General features: G+C 38.6%; 1 protein-coding gene across 1 annotated transcript in view; it reads right to left on the bottom strand.

Moving 5' to 3' along the window:
* The window catches only part of LOC123590286 (histone PARylation factor 1), a 30,045-nt gene that overhangs the window by 4,773 nt on the left and 9,254 nt on the right, over positions 1 to 16,018 (bottom strand). Inside the window, exons 5-6 of the mRNA XM_045463271.1 lie at positions 8,766 to 8,916; positions 3,520 to 3,607 (exon numbers count right to left, since the gene is read on the bottom strand). Of these exons, the coding sequence (XP_045319227.1) occupies positions 3,520 to 3,607; positions 8,766 to 8,916 (239 nt within the window). The remainder of the gene's footprint in view (positions 1 to 3,519; positions 3,608 to 8,765; positions 8,917 to 16,018) is intronic.

Here is a 16,018-nt window from a genome sequence, read left to right as displayed (position 1 = left end):
TCTTCCACTTTCACTTCAGGCAAGTCATAAATGGACTACAAAACAATAAGCAATTTATAACAATTACTGAGCTACTAAAATACTAAAGAACAGAGATGAAAATACTCAGCTCCCCACCAGTGTGAAGAAAAATATGTCCTTCCACCAATAAAAACTTCCACAAAATTTTGCTTAACAGAAGCCCAAACTTAAAACCTAAATGAAGTCTTAAATTAACTACTCAAAAATGTCTTAAATGTTACTATTCAAGATAATGATTTAAGAGCTTCAATACTTATTTTACCCTTTTTAAAAAAAATTTTTTTTAATGTTTATTTTTGAGAGACAAGAGATCAAGTGCAAGCAGGGAAGGGACAGAAAGAGAGGGAGGCACAGAATCCCAAGCAGGCTCCAGGCTCCGAGCTGTCAGCACAGAGCCGGATGCGGGGCTTGAACCCACAAACCGTGAGATCATGACCTGAGCTGAAGTCAGATGTTTATCCGATTGAGCCACCCAGGCGCCCCTTATTTTACCCTTCTATTACCACCAACTGGAATACCACCACTTGAGCCAAGCCACAGTGGCTGTGCCAAAGTAAAAGACAACTAGCTAAGCAGTTATTCTTTAATAATTTTTAAAATAAAAATTTTTGAGAGAGAGCACATGTGTGTGTGAGCAGGGGAAGAGCAGAGAGAGAGGGAGAGAGGGAGAGACTGAGAAAGAGATATTGAGAGCGAATCGTAAGCAGGCTGCACACCCAGTGCAGAGCCCAATGCAGAACTTGATCCTACCACTATGAGATCATGACCTGAGCGGAAACCAAGAGTTGGACGCTAAACCGGCTGAGCCACCCAGGTGCCCCTAGCTAAGTAATTATTCTTTAGTTAGCAGCAAGCACTTTACAGTCAGAAAGACCCAAGTCTGAAATCTAGTTTCCACGTGAAAATGGAAATAAGACCTACTTTAAAGAGTGGAGTGAGGGTTACTATATATACATCAATTGATACAGTCTATGATATTTATGAATTGCTCAATAAATGGTTATCTTTATTTTTTTTAATTTTTTTAATGTTTGTTTATTTTTGAGAGAAAGCACAAGCAGGGGAGGGGCAGAGAGAGAGGGAGACACAGAATCCGAAACAGGCTCCAGTCTCTGAGCTGTCAGCACAGAACCCGACACAGGGCTTGAACTCAAACACTGTGAGATCATGACCTGAGCCGAAGCTGGATGCTTAACCAACTGAGCCACCCAGGCACCCCAATAAATGGTTATCTTAATTGCCAAGTTAGAATGTTATGTTTAAGCAGCTTCAAAAGGGAAACTGTTTGGAACAGACTACACTGTGATCTCCTGAACACTGTCACACATTAACATACTGCCAGTCAACTATACTTCCAGCCACAGTTACCTAGGCAAAAGCAAGGTGATATTAGGTCCCTTAAAAAAAAAAAAAAAAAAAAAAAAATGAGAAGGAAAAAAATATGTATTAGGTCCCTAACTTTATGTCTTGCTGCACTTCTCAATCAAAAATCATTAAACCACAGAAGGATCTAATGTCTAGAATGGTAGAAAAAAGTAGAGATAAATAAAAATGATCTTGGACATAATATAGAACCACAACCAGGGGAGGGTAATAAGGTTTACTCCAGGGTACTACAATTTTTTTTTTTTTTTTTTTAATTTTTTTTTTTTCAACGTTTATTTATTTTTGGGACAGAGAGAGACAGAGCATGAACGGGGGAGGGGCAGAGAGAGAGGGAGACACAGAATCGGAAACAGGCTCCAGGCTCTGAGCCATCAGCCCAAAGCCCGACGCGGGGCTCGAACTCACGGACCGCGAGATCGTGACCTGGCTGAAGTCGGACGCTTAACCGACTGCGCCACCCAGGCGCCCCGAGGGTACTACAATTTAATACTTACCACGCCTTAAGTTTTAGTGACTCCTGTATCTACAACATTCTCAGCCTTTCCCAAACAAGACCATGATTCTACTTTATAAAGCTGCAAATGCACTAGCACACAGGTAGGCAGAAGATTAGAGCATAAGGAGAAGACTGAACAGTAAGTAGCTAGAGCCTATATGCCTTCCCCATTACAGATGGATCACCTCTGACTTCAAAGAGGATAGGGACAGAGTAGCCTGTCCAACAAATAAAGCGTGGGCTACCTATGTAATTAAATTTTTTCTAGTATCCATATTAAAGAAATATGTGAAACTAACATTAAGATATTTAACTTAACCCATTATATCCAAATAGTAGCATTTCAACATATAATCAATATAAAAAATTTTGTTTTTATTTGTTTTTATTTTTATTTTTTTTTTAAATTTTTTTTTTCAACATTTATTTATTTTTGGGACAGAGAGAGACAGAGCATGAACGGGGGAGGGGCAGAGAGAGAGGGAGACACAGAATCGGAAACAGGCTCCAGGCTCTGAGCCATCAGCCCAGAGCCCGACGCGGGGCTCGAACTCACGGACCGCGAGATCGTGACCTGGCTGAAGTCGGACGCTTAACCGACTGCGCCACCCAGGCGCCCCAAAAATTTTGTTTTTAAAGTTAAACGAACTAAAATCAAGCAAAATTACAAATCTAGCTCCTCAATTGCGCTAGCCACATACAAAGTGCTCAGTAGCCATGTGTGGCTGGTGCTTATCATATTTATTATACAGCTCAGCCATATTCATTTTCCCCATAGAAGTCCCCGAAAGTGGTAGGGGCATGGCAAAAACAGTTACACATGAATAGTCGTGATAGATGACATTCTAATCTTGGCTGGAGACTGCACAACAAGGTTTGAGAACAGCTGCTTTAGAGAACTGATTAAAAATGCAAATTTCCAAGTGCCAACCCCAGAGACTATAAACCAAGGTGCTTAGTTCTGTTCTGAGAAATGGATGACCAATATTATATGTGTTGGGCAGGAATACTTGGTTCTTCCTTGAGGAAGTGCGAATTCTGCTTTCTCTCTAAATATTATCCCTCTAAGAAAAGGATGGTAAATAAAGGAATGCCAACAAGGCTCCTCAAAGTAAGGGAATGGAGGAGAGGAGAAAGTTGAGAAGTGATTTTTTCCCCCTTTATTCAAAATAGCAATAATTAGATTTTGTGTATAAACAGTCCATTTTCAAAGAGTTTTTGTACTTATAAACAAAGTAGTTCAGGATCTCGGGCTTCTGAAAGCTAAACAGTCTTATATACCGATGAAAATTTTTTCAGATAGGACTAAATTTTGGGCAAGCACTATGCTAATAAGCACCTTACACACGCTTTACACTTCAAACATCCCTATACATGAATGGTATTCACCATTATTAACCATTTTACAGATGAAAAAGACAAGGTTTAGTGAGGTTAAAAAATTTGCTTGAGGTTACACAGCTATAAACCCATTTTTAATTCAGACGTGACACTAAAACCTGAGCTTGTTCTTTATCCCTAAGATTTAGTGACTGTCCCACAAAAGGCATACTTACTTACCTACTTCTCAATAGAAGGAAAACCTTCCTCATATGTTTACATAAGAAATACATTACCATCTGTTTCAGGGAGTTCTCTGTACCCAACATCATTTTTATCTACTGGGACAACCAAGCCTGCACCATGGAAGGTCTTTGTCACAACCTAAATTTAAAAAAACATAAAATCAATTGGTAAACAGACAAAATAGACATGGTAGATAACAACGACAAACTCGCCAAAATAAATGCATACACACAAACCCTCAACACTTCACAAAAATTTTTAATGTTTGTTTATATTTTGAGAGAGAGACAGAGCACAAGTGGGGGAGGGGCAGAGAGAGGGGGAGACGCAGGATCTGAAGCAGGCTCCAGCTTCTCAGCTGTCAGCACAGAGCCCTGAGCTGAAGTAGGATACTTAACCCAACTGAGCCACCCAGGCACCCCAAACCCTCAACACTCCTGTCCAAATGTAACATTGAACATTTTATTTCAGTAAATTTGGAGTCCACAGCAAAAATTTCTTCAAAATTAGCTAAAAGCCAAATCCACGAAGAAATGACAGAGCAATGAAAATGGCTTTTACTAATCGTGGCATCCACACAGAAGTCTGTAGCCTGATTTGATAAGGAGGAATGCCAATGCATCCTATCCAGAAGAGGCAAGCCAGAATATTGTTTCCTCTTAGGCCCATGTATTTTCTAGGTAGGAAGCATAAGGAACTGAGCCTAAGAGGACAAGGAATAGTTTCTCTTAGCAGGAAAATGTGGTGGAACAGAATTCCTCTTGTCCATCTTGCCAAGTTCAGGTCCCCCATTTTCACCTGGAAAATTCAAGCTTGTTTTGCAAACTTCCCCCAAATAGAGCAGTTTCCAGTTTTGTGGTGCCCTTTCCAGAAGCACAATAACATAACTAGTGATCTTTTATTAAGTGGTAATCTTCAAAGACAAGAACAGGCCCAACCACAACTACCACCAAAGCCCTTCCCATCGACATTCTTCTTTTTATTCACAACAGTGGCCTTATTAGGTCTTTCCTCAACAAAACAACCACTTCAAATGTTACACTTATTTGTGCAGGCCAGTGAAAATTCCCAAGGCAGAAGGACACAAGCCCAAAACTTGTTCATTTTAAAGTCTTCTCACCTAAGTCTCTATATCTTAAAACCTATTTTATATTTCACTCAGATGACCCCACTCTCTTGCACCTTTCATTATCTTTCTTTTTTAACATTTTTTAAAATGTTTATTCATTTTTGAGAGAGAGAGCTCCCGCGTGCGCATGCAAGTGGGGGAGGGGCAGAGAGAAAGGGAGACACAGAACCTGAATTAGGCTCAGGCTCTGAGCTATCAGCACAGAGCCTGACTCTGGGCTCAAATTCACGAACCATGAAATCACGACCTGAGCTGAAGTCGGACACTTAACTGAGTCACCCAGGTACCCCTCATCATCTTTAAGTAACAGAAGGGACAGATTATTCAAAAGAAGTTCTCAGGAAACAGCTCACCATTTGGAAAAAACAAAGTCATATTTATATCTTACTCTTTATACCAAAATAATCTGCAGTTGGATTTCAGGATTAAATGTAAAAATAAAACCATAAATCTACTAGAAGAAAAGGCAAATATTTTTAATAATTTTAGAGAAGATTTATTTATAGATTTAACTACATAAAATTTAAAAAGTCATGTAAAAATCAAGAATAAAAGATACTCATAACAAATACCTGCAATAAATATAATAAAAATAAGATTAACGTGGGGTGCCTGGGTGAGTCAGTTAAGCATCCGACTTCAGCTCATGTTATGATCTCACGGTTTATGAGTTCAAGCCCCACGTCGGGTTCTATGCTTAGAGCTCAGAGCCTGGAGCCTGCTTTGGATTCTGTGTCTTCCTCTCTCTCTGCCCCTCCCCCACTCATGTGCTTGCTCGCTCTTTCTCTCTCAAAAATAAACAAACATTAAAACAAGATAAGAGTAATGTCTTCAAACTATAAAGGAGTCTTAAAGGGAAAAGACTAACATCCAAATTAAAACACAAGTAAGAAAATGTAAATTCTAACCCTGACAGAAAAATGGCCAACGTTCAAGCAGTTCACCAAAGAAATACAAATGGCCAGTAGATAAGTGAAAAATATTTAACGTCCTTTATAATCAAAGAAATGCTTATAAATGACATATCATTTTATGCTCATGCAAAAGGAAAAGGCTAATAGGGACTGCTAACACACAGCAGTGGCAAAAGTATAGGGAGAACAGGCACTCCTACATTGCTGGTGGGAATGTATGTACCCTCGCTTAACTTGTAGTGGGTAGTTTCGCAAACAAAGAAAATAAAAACTCCACAAAATGAAAATAAAAACTCCAACAAAGAAAAACAATACACACACAGCCACTTTAAATGACTATGGACCCGGCAATACTACATCTAGTAATTTCTGAGGAAATAACCAAATGAGTGTGCAAAGAAAGGTGTAATAGTTATATATGGCCAGGTGTGTCCTATTTGTGAAAAGTTTTAAGCAACCTAAACTATGAACATAGCACAGTGATCTACAGTCACTCAAATATTTATGAAATGGATCTTCAATTTAGCAATATGAAATGATAATCAATTTTAAGTATAAAAAAGGTCATAAAACAGTATTGATAATGAAAGAAAAAGAAAGTGATATAGCTACTAGCTTCATCTTCTACTCAGGCTAATGCAAAACAAAACCATGGGATGGATATATTTTCACATTTTTCATAGATGATTAACTGCACCTCTTTTCCATAAAGAGGTATCAATTATTAGCAAAGCACCAGAATCCCAGTTTTATTATGAAGACTAGGGTTACAAATTTAGGAAAATCTTGGGCAAGGGTGGGGGATATTCTGATGCATCAGAATCAGAGGATGGAATGACAGAATGATGTACTCTCATTTTACAGCAACATTAAATCAGTGTTCATTTTAAAAAATGAAATCTAGGTATAAAGGTAAAATGGCATATGGCCAATCAGTAAGATGGTGTGGAAAGAAAGCTAAATATGAAAGACGTGAATTTGGGTCTCAGGTCACTTAAGATTTTCGACAGGGAATAAAGCCTCTGTAAACCTCGATTTACTGATCTATAACACAGGATGAGAATTCCTTTGCTGATTTGTTGCAGAGGTCGAATGAGGTAACTCCTAAGGGCTTTGTATTCCAAAGCACCATAAAGTACCATTAAGAATAAAAACAATGATTTCTAGTGTAGCATATAGTGCACTAGTATGCCAGAATGGATATATTACTCTCATACAGAAGGACAAAATCACTAATTCACATATACGAGTGGAATTGAATTTTTTGAAACTAGAAATATATTAATTAAATGAATATCTGACAGCAGAAGTTCTTTTTAATAGACAAGGAACCAAAAAGCAGAATCATCAACGTATTGTATTTGGGAGGATAAAATAATGGTTGTTTTTTAAGTTCTGTTTTTCCCTTTATGTTTTTACCAGCTAATGTTATGGAAAGAAAAACATGTACTAAAAAGAAACCTCATGGGGAAGGGAGCCAGGATAAATACACCTATGAAATTTAAACTCCAATTATATCTTATAGTTATGGAGAAGAATTAAATCTCATTTGAAATAAATTACAGTTGATGGTAGAAAAATAAGGCTCTGATGAAAGAATTTATTATAAGCTCTTCTGTCCACAAATATGCAGTATTTAGTCAAGCAAATTAGGAATACATAATTACAAGGCAAGAAATGCTACCGTTCCTGGGGTGCCTGGATGGCTTACTCAGTTAAGCGTGGGACTCTTGGCTTGGGCTCAGGGCATGATCTCACAGTTTGTGAGTTTAAGCCCCCATCAGTCTCCTCTCTGATAGGGCAGAGCCGGCTTGGGATTCTATTTCTCCCCCCCCCTCTCTCTCTCTGCCCCTCCCTTGTTCACTCTCTCTCAAAATGAATAAACTTAAAAAATTTTAAGGGGTGCCTGGGTGGCTCAGTGGGTTAAGCATCCGACTCTTGATTTCAGCTCAGGTCACGATCTTAACAGTTTGTGAGTCTGAGCCCGGCACTGGGCTCTGCACTGACAGTGCGGAGCCTGCTTGGGATTCTCTCTCACCCACCCTCCTCGTCTCTCTGCCCCTGCCCCGCTTGCTCTCTCAAAATAAATAAATAAACTTAAAAAAAAAAAAATACTACTGTTCCTTTCACTCATCAGGTAGGAGAGGCTCCCTATGTAAACTAGGAAGGGAAAATGGCAACATAACATCTTGAAGTAATTTAAAAATACCTCCATTGCAATGACTTTCATTCAAATGTACATTTTTAGAAATTATTTCTGGTCTCTAGGATTAAAGGAAGAATTGCTGAGACTGCAGTTTAGTGAGTGTAACTTATCTGAGTATCACCCCTGCTGCAGAAGATTTTCAATGACAAAATAAATACATTTAACTACTTAGTTACCAGTACTAGTTTATCCAGAAATAACTAGAACTAAATTTGGCCTAGAACTTTCAGATGAACCGGCCACAGTAGATAATGCTGGGAGACGGGGGTGCCCTCATTTCACAGTGGTAAATGTCCTTCTTCACCCGAGGTTATAAGAATAAAATCCTATAGAATTCTCATTTACCCCAAAGCAGAATTCTTCTGTCTTGTCCATTAACTTACTCTGAAATTTGTTAAGTGAAAAACCAAAAGGATTCAAAACCCAGAAGTCTTTGCCATTTACAAAACACTCCACTCACACTGCAGGTGTTAGAAGTGAAGCAAAAGGAAATGCTGATGGGGTCAGTAAGGAAAAAGGAGATAGGACTGCTTATACACACATTTGCTGCAGAAAATGGACAAATCTTAATACACATTGTCTCTCAAAAGGAAGTAACTTTGAACCCTTAACTAAACCACTCTAAGGCAGACCTTTACAAAACTATTCCCCAGAAAACACCTTGTACTAAAGCAACCGCCGTTAGTTATTAAAGAAATTTAAGTAAACGCAGTACACAAAGCTGCTTTCACTCAACTGTATGAAATGAGTAACTGGTAAAACAAGATTAAAAGAGTGAGAGGTACTGGCATGAGCTGGTAACCAGAGCAGCACTAGCCCATCCTGGGAAACAACTTCTGAGAACCACCCAAGCAGCCCTGCTCACGGGCTGTCCTCTCTCTAATGACCCAGACAGGGCAGCCCCACAGGAGCCCCTGAGGGGGTATCCAGCTCTTCTTAGGGTGGGGCAGGAGAAGAGAAGGCTAATGTGCAGGTGGGAAGGAATCAGGACAGGAAAATCTCTATTAAAAAGCAAAACAGTCTGAGACTGACAGATTTAAACCATACTTTCTTATCTCTCTGTTTCATCTTCATGGTTCTCTGTTCCAGTGAGTACCCCAGTTCTCTGGCTGCTTCTGTGAGTTTTTCATCTATGTTTTTCAAGAGACTAGTTTTCTTTTTATCTGTTACTTCCTTAAGTTTTTTCATCAGAAATAATCTGAAAAAGAAGTAAAAGCCCTCATTATTATTCAGGCCACTGTACTAAGTATACAGATCTTGGGAAGTTAAGGGAGTATGTTAGAGACATCCAATTCCATGCAAGAAAAAGACTGCAGTTCTCTCAAATGTCTAATAGATTTCTTCAAGAGAAAAACAATTATTAATAAAAAGCTACCAGTCACAAAAACAGCAAGCATGATTCAAGTCTGCATGGTCTCTATAATGTATTGTCTCTATAATAAAGATAAAAGACTAGGGTGCCTGGGTGGCTCAGTCGGTTAAGTGTCTGATTCTCAATTTCAGCTCAGGTCATGATCTCACAGTTTGGGAGTCTGAGTCCCACATCACTGCTTGAGTCAGTCTGTCTGTCTATCTCTCTCTCTCTCTCTTGCTCTCTCTCTCTCTCTCCCCCCTTCCCCTGCTTGTGCTCTCTCTCAACAATAAATAAATATACATTTAAAAAAAGATATGAGGTATTTAAAAAGTTGAGATTAGGGGGGCCTGGGTGGCTCAGTCGGTTAAGCGTCAGACTACAGCTCAGGTCATGATCTCATGGTTCGTGAGTTCGAGCCCTGCGTCAGGCTCTGTGCTGACAGCTCAGAGCCCGGAGCCTGCTTCAGATTCTGTGTCTCCCTCTCTCTCTGCCCCTCCCCTGCTCATGCTCGCTTGCACGCTCTCTCTCTCTCCTTCAAAAATAAATAAAAACATTAAAAATAAATAAATTAAAAGGTGAGATTAAACCAAATTTAAGCCATATTATTGATAATAACATACAGCATACTGCCTTGGAGAAGTGTGGTAGGACACAAGAAAATAGTAATATGGATACCAAAAAGGATTTTTTAAAAGGAGCCAGAAGATACTTGCAATACTGAGGATCAGCAGACTTTTTCAAACTGTTATCTACAAATTTGTGTTATGATAAATTTAGAAAATGTAAAAGGCAATAAAAGCTATTTTATAAGCTTATACAAAAGCACAATTCAAAATAATTTTAAAGTATGTGAAAAATATCATACATCAATGCCAGTTAGGGAAATAATTACGTTTTATCATAAGCAGGTTAAGATTTTGCCAGCAGAGCAGAAGGTTCAGGGTAAAATGCAGCAGGAAGCAGCACTCAGCTGGACACACAACTCAACCCCCTTCCTCTATAGCCACCTCCAGACTCTCAAAAGGAAACTTCCTTCTATTTACTACTAACATCTGACAGTTTGCTATGGCTGTAAAGAGTTTGAAACATTTAGAGTGGGTATTCTTATCCCCATTTTACAAATAAGGAAACAAGCACATAGGATAATCAACTTACCTAAATTCATAGAATTAGTATGAGTGGACTGAAGTGCAGAGAAGCCAAGACCACCAAAATCATTGTCTTCTGATTACAGCACACATATTACACCTAATGTTACCTTCAATCTTAACCAGCTGTGTATCAAGAGAATGTATTTACATTAACCATTATAAGCAAACTGATCATGTCAGTTCTAGGTAAATCAATCTTTATAGTTTCCCTACCCTGTGTGGCATATGGGCATACAGGCCTTCAAGTACTCTGTGCCACTTGCTTTCATACTTCCATGCACATACTGTCCCCTTGCCTAGAACACTCTTCTTCCCATTCTTTGTAGTAAGTTCTTATGCATTCATCAAGGTCTAGGTAAAATATCCTCTCAATGAAGACTTCCACCACTACTTAAGGTACTTAGTATCTGTCTTCTCATACTTAATCACATTATTATGACTATTTCTGTATCAGTTTATTAGGCTTTGGTCTCTCAGCTTCAAACCTACTCTCCAATACTTTGCTTTGTGATGCCTAAAGTTGCAATATGCAAACAGAAACAATCACTGTAAACATTTGTACTCTGTTACATTAAATCCAATGGGATACTCTGAACCTTGAATAAATCCTTCAGTGGTGTTTGCAAAATACTGGTTCACTAAGTTATGCAGATCTTACAAATATTGAAATTTTTCATTTTATCAAATTCTCTCCATTACAGAAATTGAAGATGACACAAACAAATGGAAAGATATTCTATGCTCATGGATTAAGAACAAATATTGTTAAAATGTCCATACTACCCAAAGCAATCTACAGATTTAATGCAATCCCTATCAAAATATGAACAGTATTTTTCACAGAATTAGAACAATCCTAAAATTTGTATATAACCACAAAAAACCACAAATAGCCAAAGCAATCTTGAAAAAGAAAAACGAGGCTGGATGTATCCCAATTCCAAATTTCAAGTTGTATTACAAAGCTGTAGTGATCAAAACAGCACAGTACTGGCACAAAAACAGACACAAATCAATGGAACAGAACCGAAATCCCAGAAATAAACCAATTATGTGGTCAATTATCTTCAACAAAGGAAGCAAAAATATGCAGTGGGAAAAAGACAGTCTCCCAACAAATTCTTTTACATGCAAAAGAATGATACTGGACCATTTTCTTAGGCCATATACAAAAATAAACTCAAAATGGCTTAAGGACCCAAACATGAGACCCTGAACCATAAAATTCCTAGAAAACAGGACAGGCAGTAATTTTTCAGACATCGGCTAAAACAGCAGCTTTCTAGAGGTCTTCTGAGGACAAGGGGGAACAAAAGCAAAAATGAACTATTGGAACTCCATCAAAATAAAAAGCTTCAGCACAGCAAAAGAAACAACCAACAAAACTAAAAGACAACCTACAGAATGAGAGAAGGTATTTGCAAATGACATATCTGATACAGGGTTGGTATCCAAAATACATAAAGAACTTATAGAACTCAACACCGAAAACACAAATAATCCAATTAAAAAATAGGCAGAAGACATGAACAGACTTTTCCCCAAGGAAGACACAGAGATGACCAACAGACACATGAAAAGATGCTCAACATCACTTGCCGTCAGGGAAACACAAATCAAAACTACAAGGAAGGGTGCCTGGCTGGCTCATTCGAAAGGGCACGTAACTCCTGATGCCAGGGTCTTGAGTTTGAGCCCCATGTCGGGTGTAGAGAATACTTAAATAATTTTTAAAAACCTACAATGAGATATCGCTGCACACCTGTCAGAATGGCTAAAATAATACAAGAAACAGTGTTGGTGAGGATGTGGATAAACAAGAACTCTCATGCACTGTTGGTGGGAATGCAAACTGGTGTGGCCACTGTGGAAAACAGCATGGAGGTTCCTCAAAAAAATTAAAAATAGAATTACCACATGATCCAGTAATTGCACTGCTTGGTATTTACCCAAAGAATACTAATTTGAAGGGATATATGCACCTGTATGTTTGTTGCAGCATTATTTACAACAGCCAAATTATGGAACCAGCCCAAGTCTCCACTGATAGATGAATAAAGATGTGGGGTGTGTGTGTGTGTGTGTGTGTGTGTGTGTGTGTGTGTGTGTTTATACATATATATAATAAAATATTATTTGGCCATAAAAAAGAATGAAATCCTACCATTTATAACAACAACATGGATGGATCTAGTGGGTATAATGCTAAGCGAAATAAGCCAGGCAAAGAAAGATAAATACCATATGATTCCACTCATATGTGGAATTTAAGAAACAAATGAACAAAGTGGGGGGGGGGGCCAAAAAAATCCCCCAGACTCAACTATAGAGAATAAACAGATGGTCACTGCAGGGGAGGTGTGGGGAAGGGGAATATGCGAAGGGGATTAAGAGTATACTTATCTTGATGAAAACTGAGTAATATATGGAATTGCCGAATCACTATTGTACACCTGAAACTAATGTAACGCTGTATGTTAACTACACTGGAATTAAAATTAAAAAAAAAAAAAAAAATTCTCTCCATTACATCACAATGTGAAAAAATCACGTTCATTAATATTACCACCATCTCACTAAAAAGTCTTCAGGTAGTGAGAAGCAATTAAGCTCACAACGGTAGTTACAAGCTTCCTTAATTCTAATTTTTGCTTTTGAAATCTCAAATTTTATCACTGACAACAAATACAGTCACAGTTGTTTTCTTTGGCTCATTTGAGAAAATGTCTGCCAAGTACCCACGTCAGACTATCCAGACTTTGTCAGTCACTCTCTCAAATAAACGAGAAAAGTTCAGCTCCCAACTGTATCTCTTAAGGCCGTTTTCCTTGAGATAAACGTTAACATTTGAGGATGCAGAAGGGCTTTCCACGTGCTTCCCATCACATTACACAAAATGTTAAACAGATTGTGTACTCGATGGTAGAGATCTAATATCTTTACTGCTTCATCACTGACATTCTTAGATGACATTCGCATTATATTACTGCTGTGAATGACAACTGTAAATCTGGTGCCATTACCTTGATTCCTGTCAAGGTATCATCAGTATTACCCACCATTACCTTTATGCCACTGATGCAAAAATGACGTATTATCACAAATAGTTTTGACCTCAGAGTCCTCCTAAAAAAGCGTCAGGCACCCCTGGGAGTCTACATACCAATGTTTGATAACTGCTTTTCAGGTTCAAACCTGAATATACATCAGAACCTCCTGGGTTAATGGTTAAAAGTACTTTGAGCTAGTGTTTGAAAAATCACTGCCTACAGTAACAAATCCATATGACCCTGTATAGAAAGGCAGGGTGGCAGAGACCATGGGGGCAGCAGGCAAGAAGAAAAAAGATTATTTAACAAGTTGACCCATGATCTATTGGCCACATTTATTATTTTACTAAGTACCAAATGTTTTACATAGTATTTGTGCCTGCACAAAGTAAGCATTCATCAAATGAATGTTCATTCATTTCTAATGCCCATTTACACTTAATTAAAATTACAGAAGTATAATTACGGATTACATTTAGATACACTTATAACATGTATTTAAAAAAAATATTCCTGGAGTGCCTGGGTAGCTTAGTTCGTTGTGCGTCCAACTCTTGGTTCTGGCTCAAGATATGATCCCACAGTTTCCTGGGTTTGAGCCCAACGTCGGGCTCCATGCTGACAGTGTGGAATCTGTTTGGGTTCTTTTTCTCTCCCTCTCTTTCTGCTCCCCACCCCCCTACACTGTCTCTGTCTCTCTCAAATACATAAACTTAAAAAAAAAAAAAAAGTTTAAAAAAATTTCCTGAGTGTTATTCGAGATGTACTGAAGTGGCATCTCTAGAAGTAAGACCTACAGAGCTTAAGGTAAAGTACTCTTAACCATAACTCATGAGGTCCTGATATGCAGTCAGGTTTAAAACCATTAACTAGCAGTTATCAAAGAATGGTCTGAGGACAGTATGGGGTCCCTGAAACCTTGCAGGAGGTCTTTGAGGTCAACACTATTGCTATAGTTATTTTAGAGAAAAACAAAAGAGAGAGAGAAAAAAAATCATTCTTTTTTTTAAGTTTGAGAGAGAGAGAGAGAGACAGAGAGAGAGGAGAGAGCACATGCACGGAGGGCAGGGGCAGAGAGAGGGAGAGAGAGAATCTCAAGCAGGCTCCTTGCTGCCTGCACGAAGCCCAGTGTGGGGCTCCAACTCATGAACAGTGAGATCATGATCTGAGCCAAGATCAAGAGTCAGTCGCTTAACCAACTGAGCCACCCAGACACCCCAGTATTAAAATTCTTTAATCTTTACTAATGTTTGGTGGCTGAATTTGCATCTCTTTGGTATTAAATTCTGCACAAAGAGAACTAGTTTCCCTGAGCATAAAAATGTTTATTACAAATAGTCTTCCTTAAAAAGATCTTACTCAGGCTGACAAAGAAATAAACTAAGTGCACTGATTGATTAGTTGATTTAAGTAAAGGAAGGTGCCAATAAACTAAAACAGTTATAATACCTGAAAAGTATTCTAACCTTTTACTTCTAAACTGAGATAAATTATTGAAGGTAGAAAACATTCTTTGTGTGAAATAACATTAGGTACTCAAAGAGTTCCTGGTCTTCACCTAAATTATACAATTGTCACCAATTTTTGTTTCCTTTTTGGTGTTCTCCAATAAGCTAAAACAAAACAAAACAAAAACCCCCACAAAAACCAGAACAGTCTTGGATTATTTTACTACTGTATCTTTCTTTTTTAAAAAAGAATTTTAGGTGATGGGGCACCTGGAGGGCTCAGTTGGTTAAATGTCCAACTCTTGATTTTGGCTCAGGTCTTGCTCTCATAATTTGTGAGTCTGAGCCCCGCATCAGGATGTGTGCTGACAGCACAGAGCCTGCTTGGGACTCTTTCTCTCCCTCTCTCTCTGCCCCTACCCCATTCACACCATCTCTCAAAATGAACTTTAAAAAAAGATTTTTACTAAGACTAATGAAAAGTCCTGCATTTTTGCGTGCCAAATTATTTGTAGAATGAATAAATTATTTATGCAGCATCTACTGTGGGGCAGGTACTGTGCATAAGGAAAAGCCTCCACTCTCATGGAACTCGTATGTTAATGCAAGAGACAGGTTAATACAAGTAAATGGCAACAGTTTCTAATAAAGATAGCACCAATTTAAATTGAATAATCTGAAGAGTTTAAAAGAATATATAAATTGTAAATAACAAGAAACACTGTGGAAAAAACTGGGAGGTATCAGAAAGACAAACAGCTTTTTTTCTGACATCCACCATATAGTTGCTCTTTCAGACATACCAGTATGCACGCAGCAGTCTAGAGAGGGCACCTGTTGACTTAGTTTGAATTGTTTACTGGAAATTTGCACTACTGAGTCACAGGGAATAGAAGTCTTTTCAAGTAGGGTATGAAAAGAGGTCACACAAAACATGACCTATTTATATGGAAGGTGACAAAGATTGCTTTCTTCATTTTATTACAATGTAAACTGCACAGCTGCTGCCAGACAGCTTCAAATCAAGTCTGTGGCTGGCACAGTATATGGACTGGCTCACGCAGCTCCATTCAAAGCCCCTTTCCCACAAGAGCTTGCTACATTTCCCACACTACTCTTCAGCTCCGGCTCCACAGGAGGCCTAGCTCCTCTCAAACAGATACAATTCCTTGAAATCTGAAAGGCAGAACAGATACCAGGTGGAGGCTGTGCGTCTGTTTCCAGCAGTGACTCATTAGAGGCATCAGACTATTCAGGAGCAGCTACAGCTGAGATGTCGGTGCCTGGTCTTCAGCTT

The sequence above is a fragment of the Leopardus geoffroyi genome, chromosome B1 (assembly GCF_018350155.1).
Source record: "Leopardus geoffroyi isolate Oge1 chromosome B1, O.geoffroyi_Oge1_pat1.0, whole genome shotgun sequence".
NCBI classification, from domain to species: Eukaryota; Metazoa; Chordata; class Mammalia; order Carnivora; family Felidae; genus Leopardus; species Leopardus geoffroyi.
The sequence above is the reverse complement of the archived record's forward strand: the minus strand, read 5'-3'. Positions and strand labels throughout refer to the sequence as shown.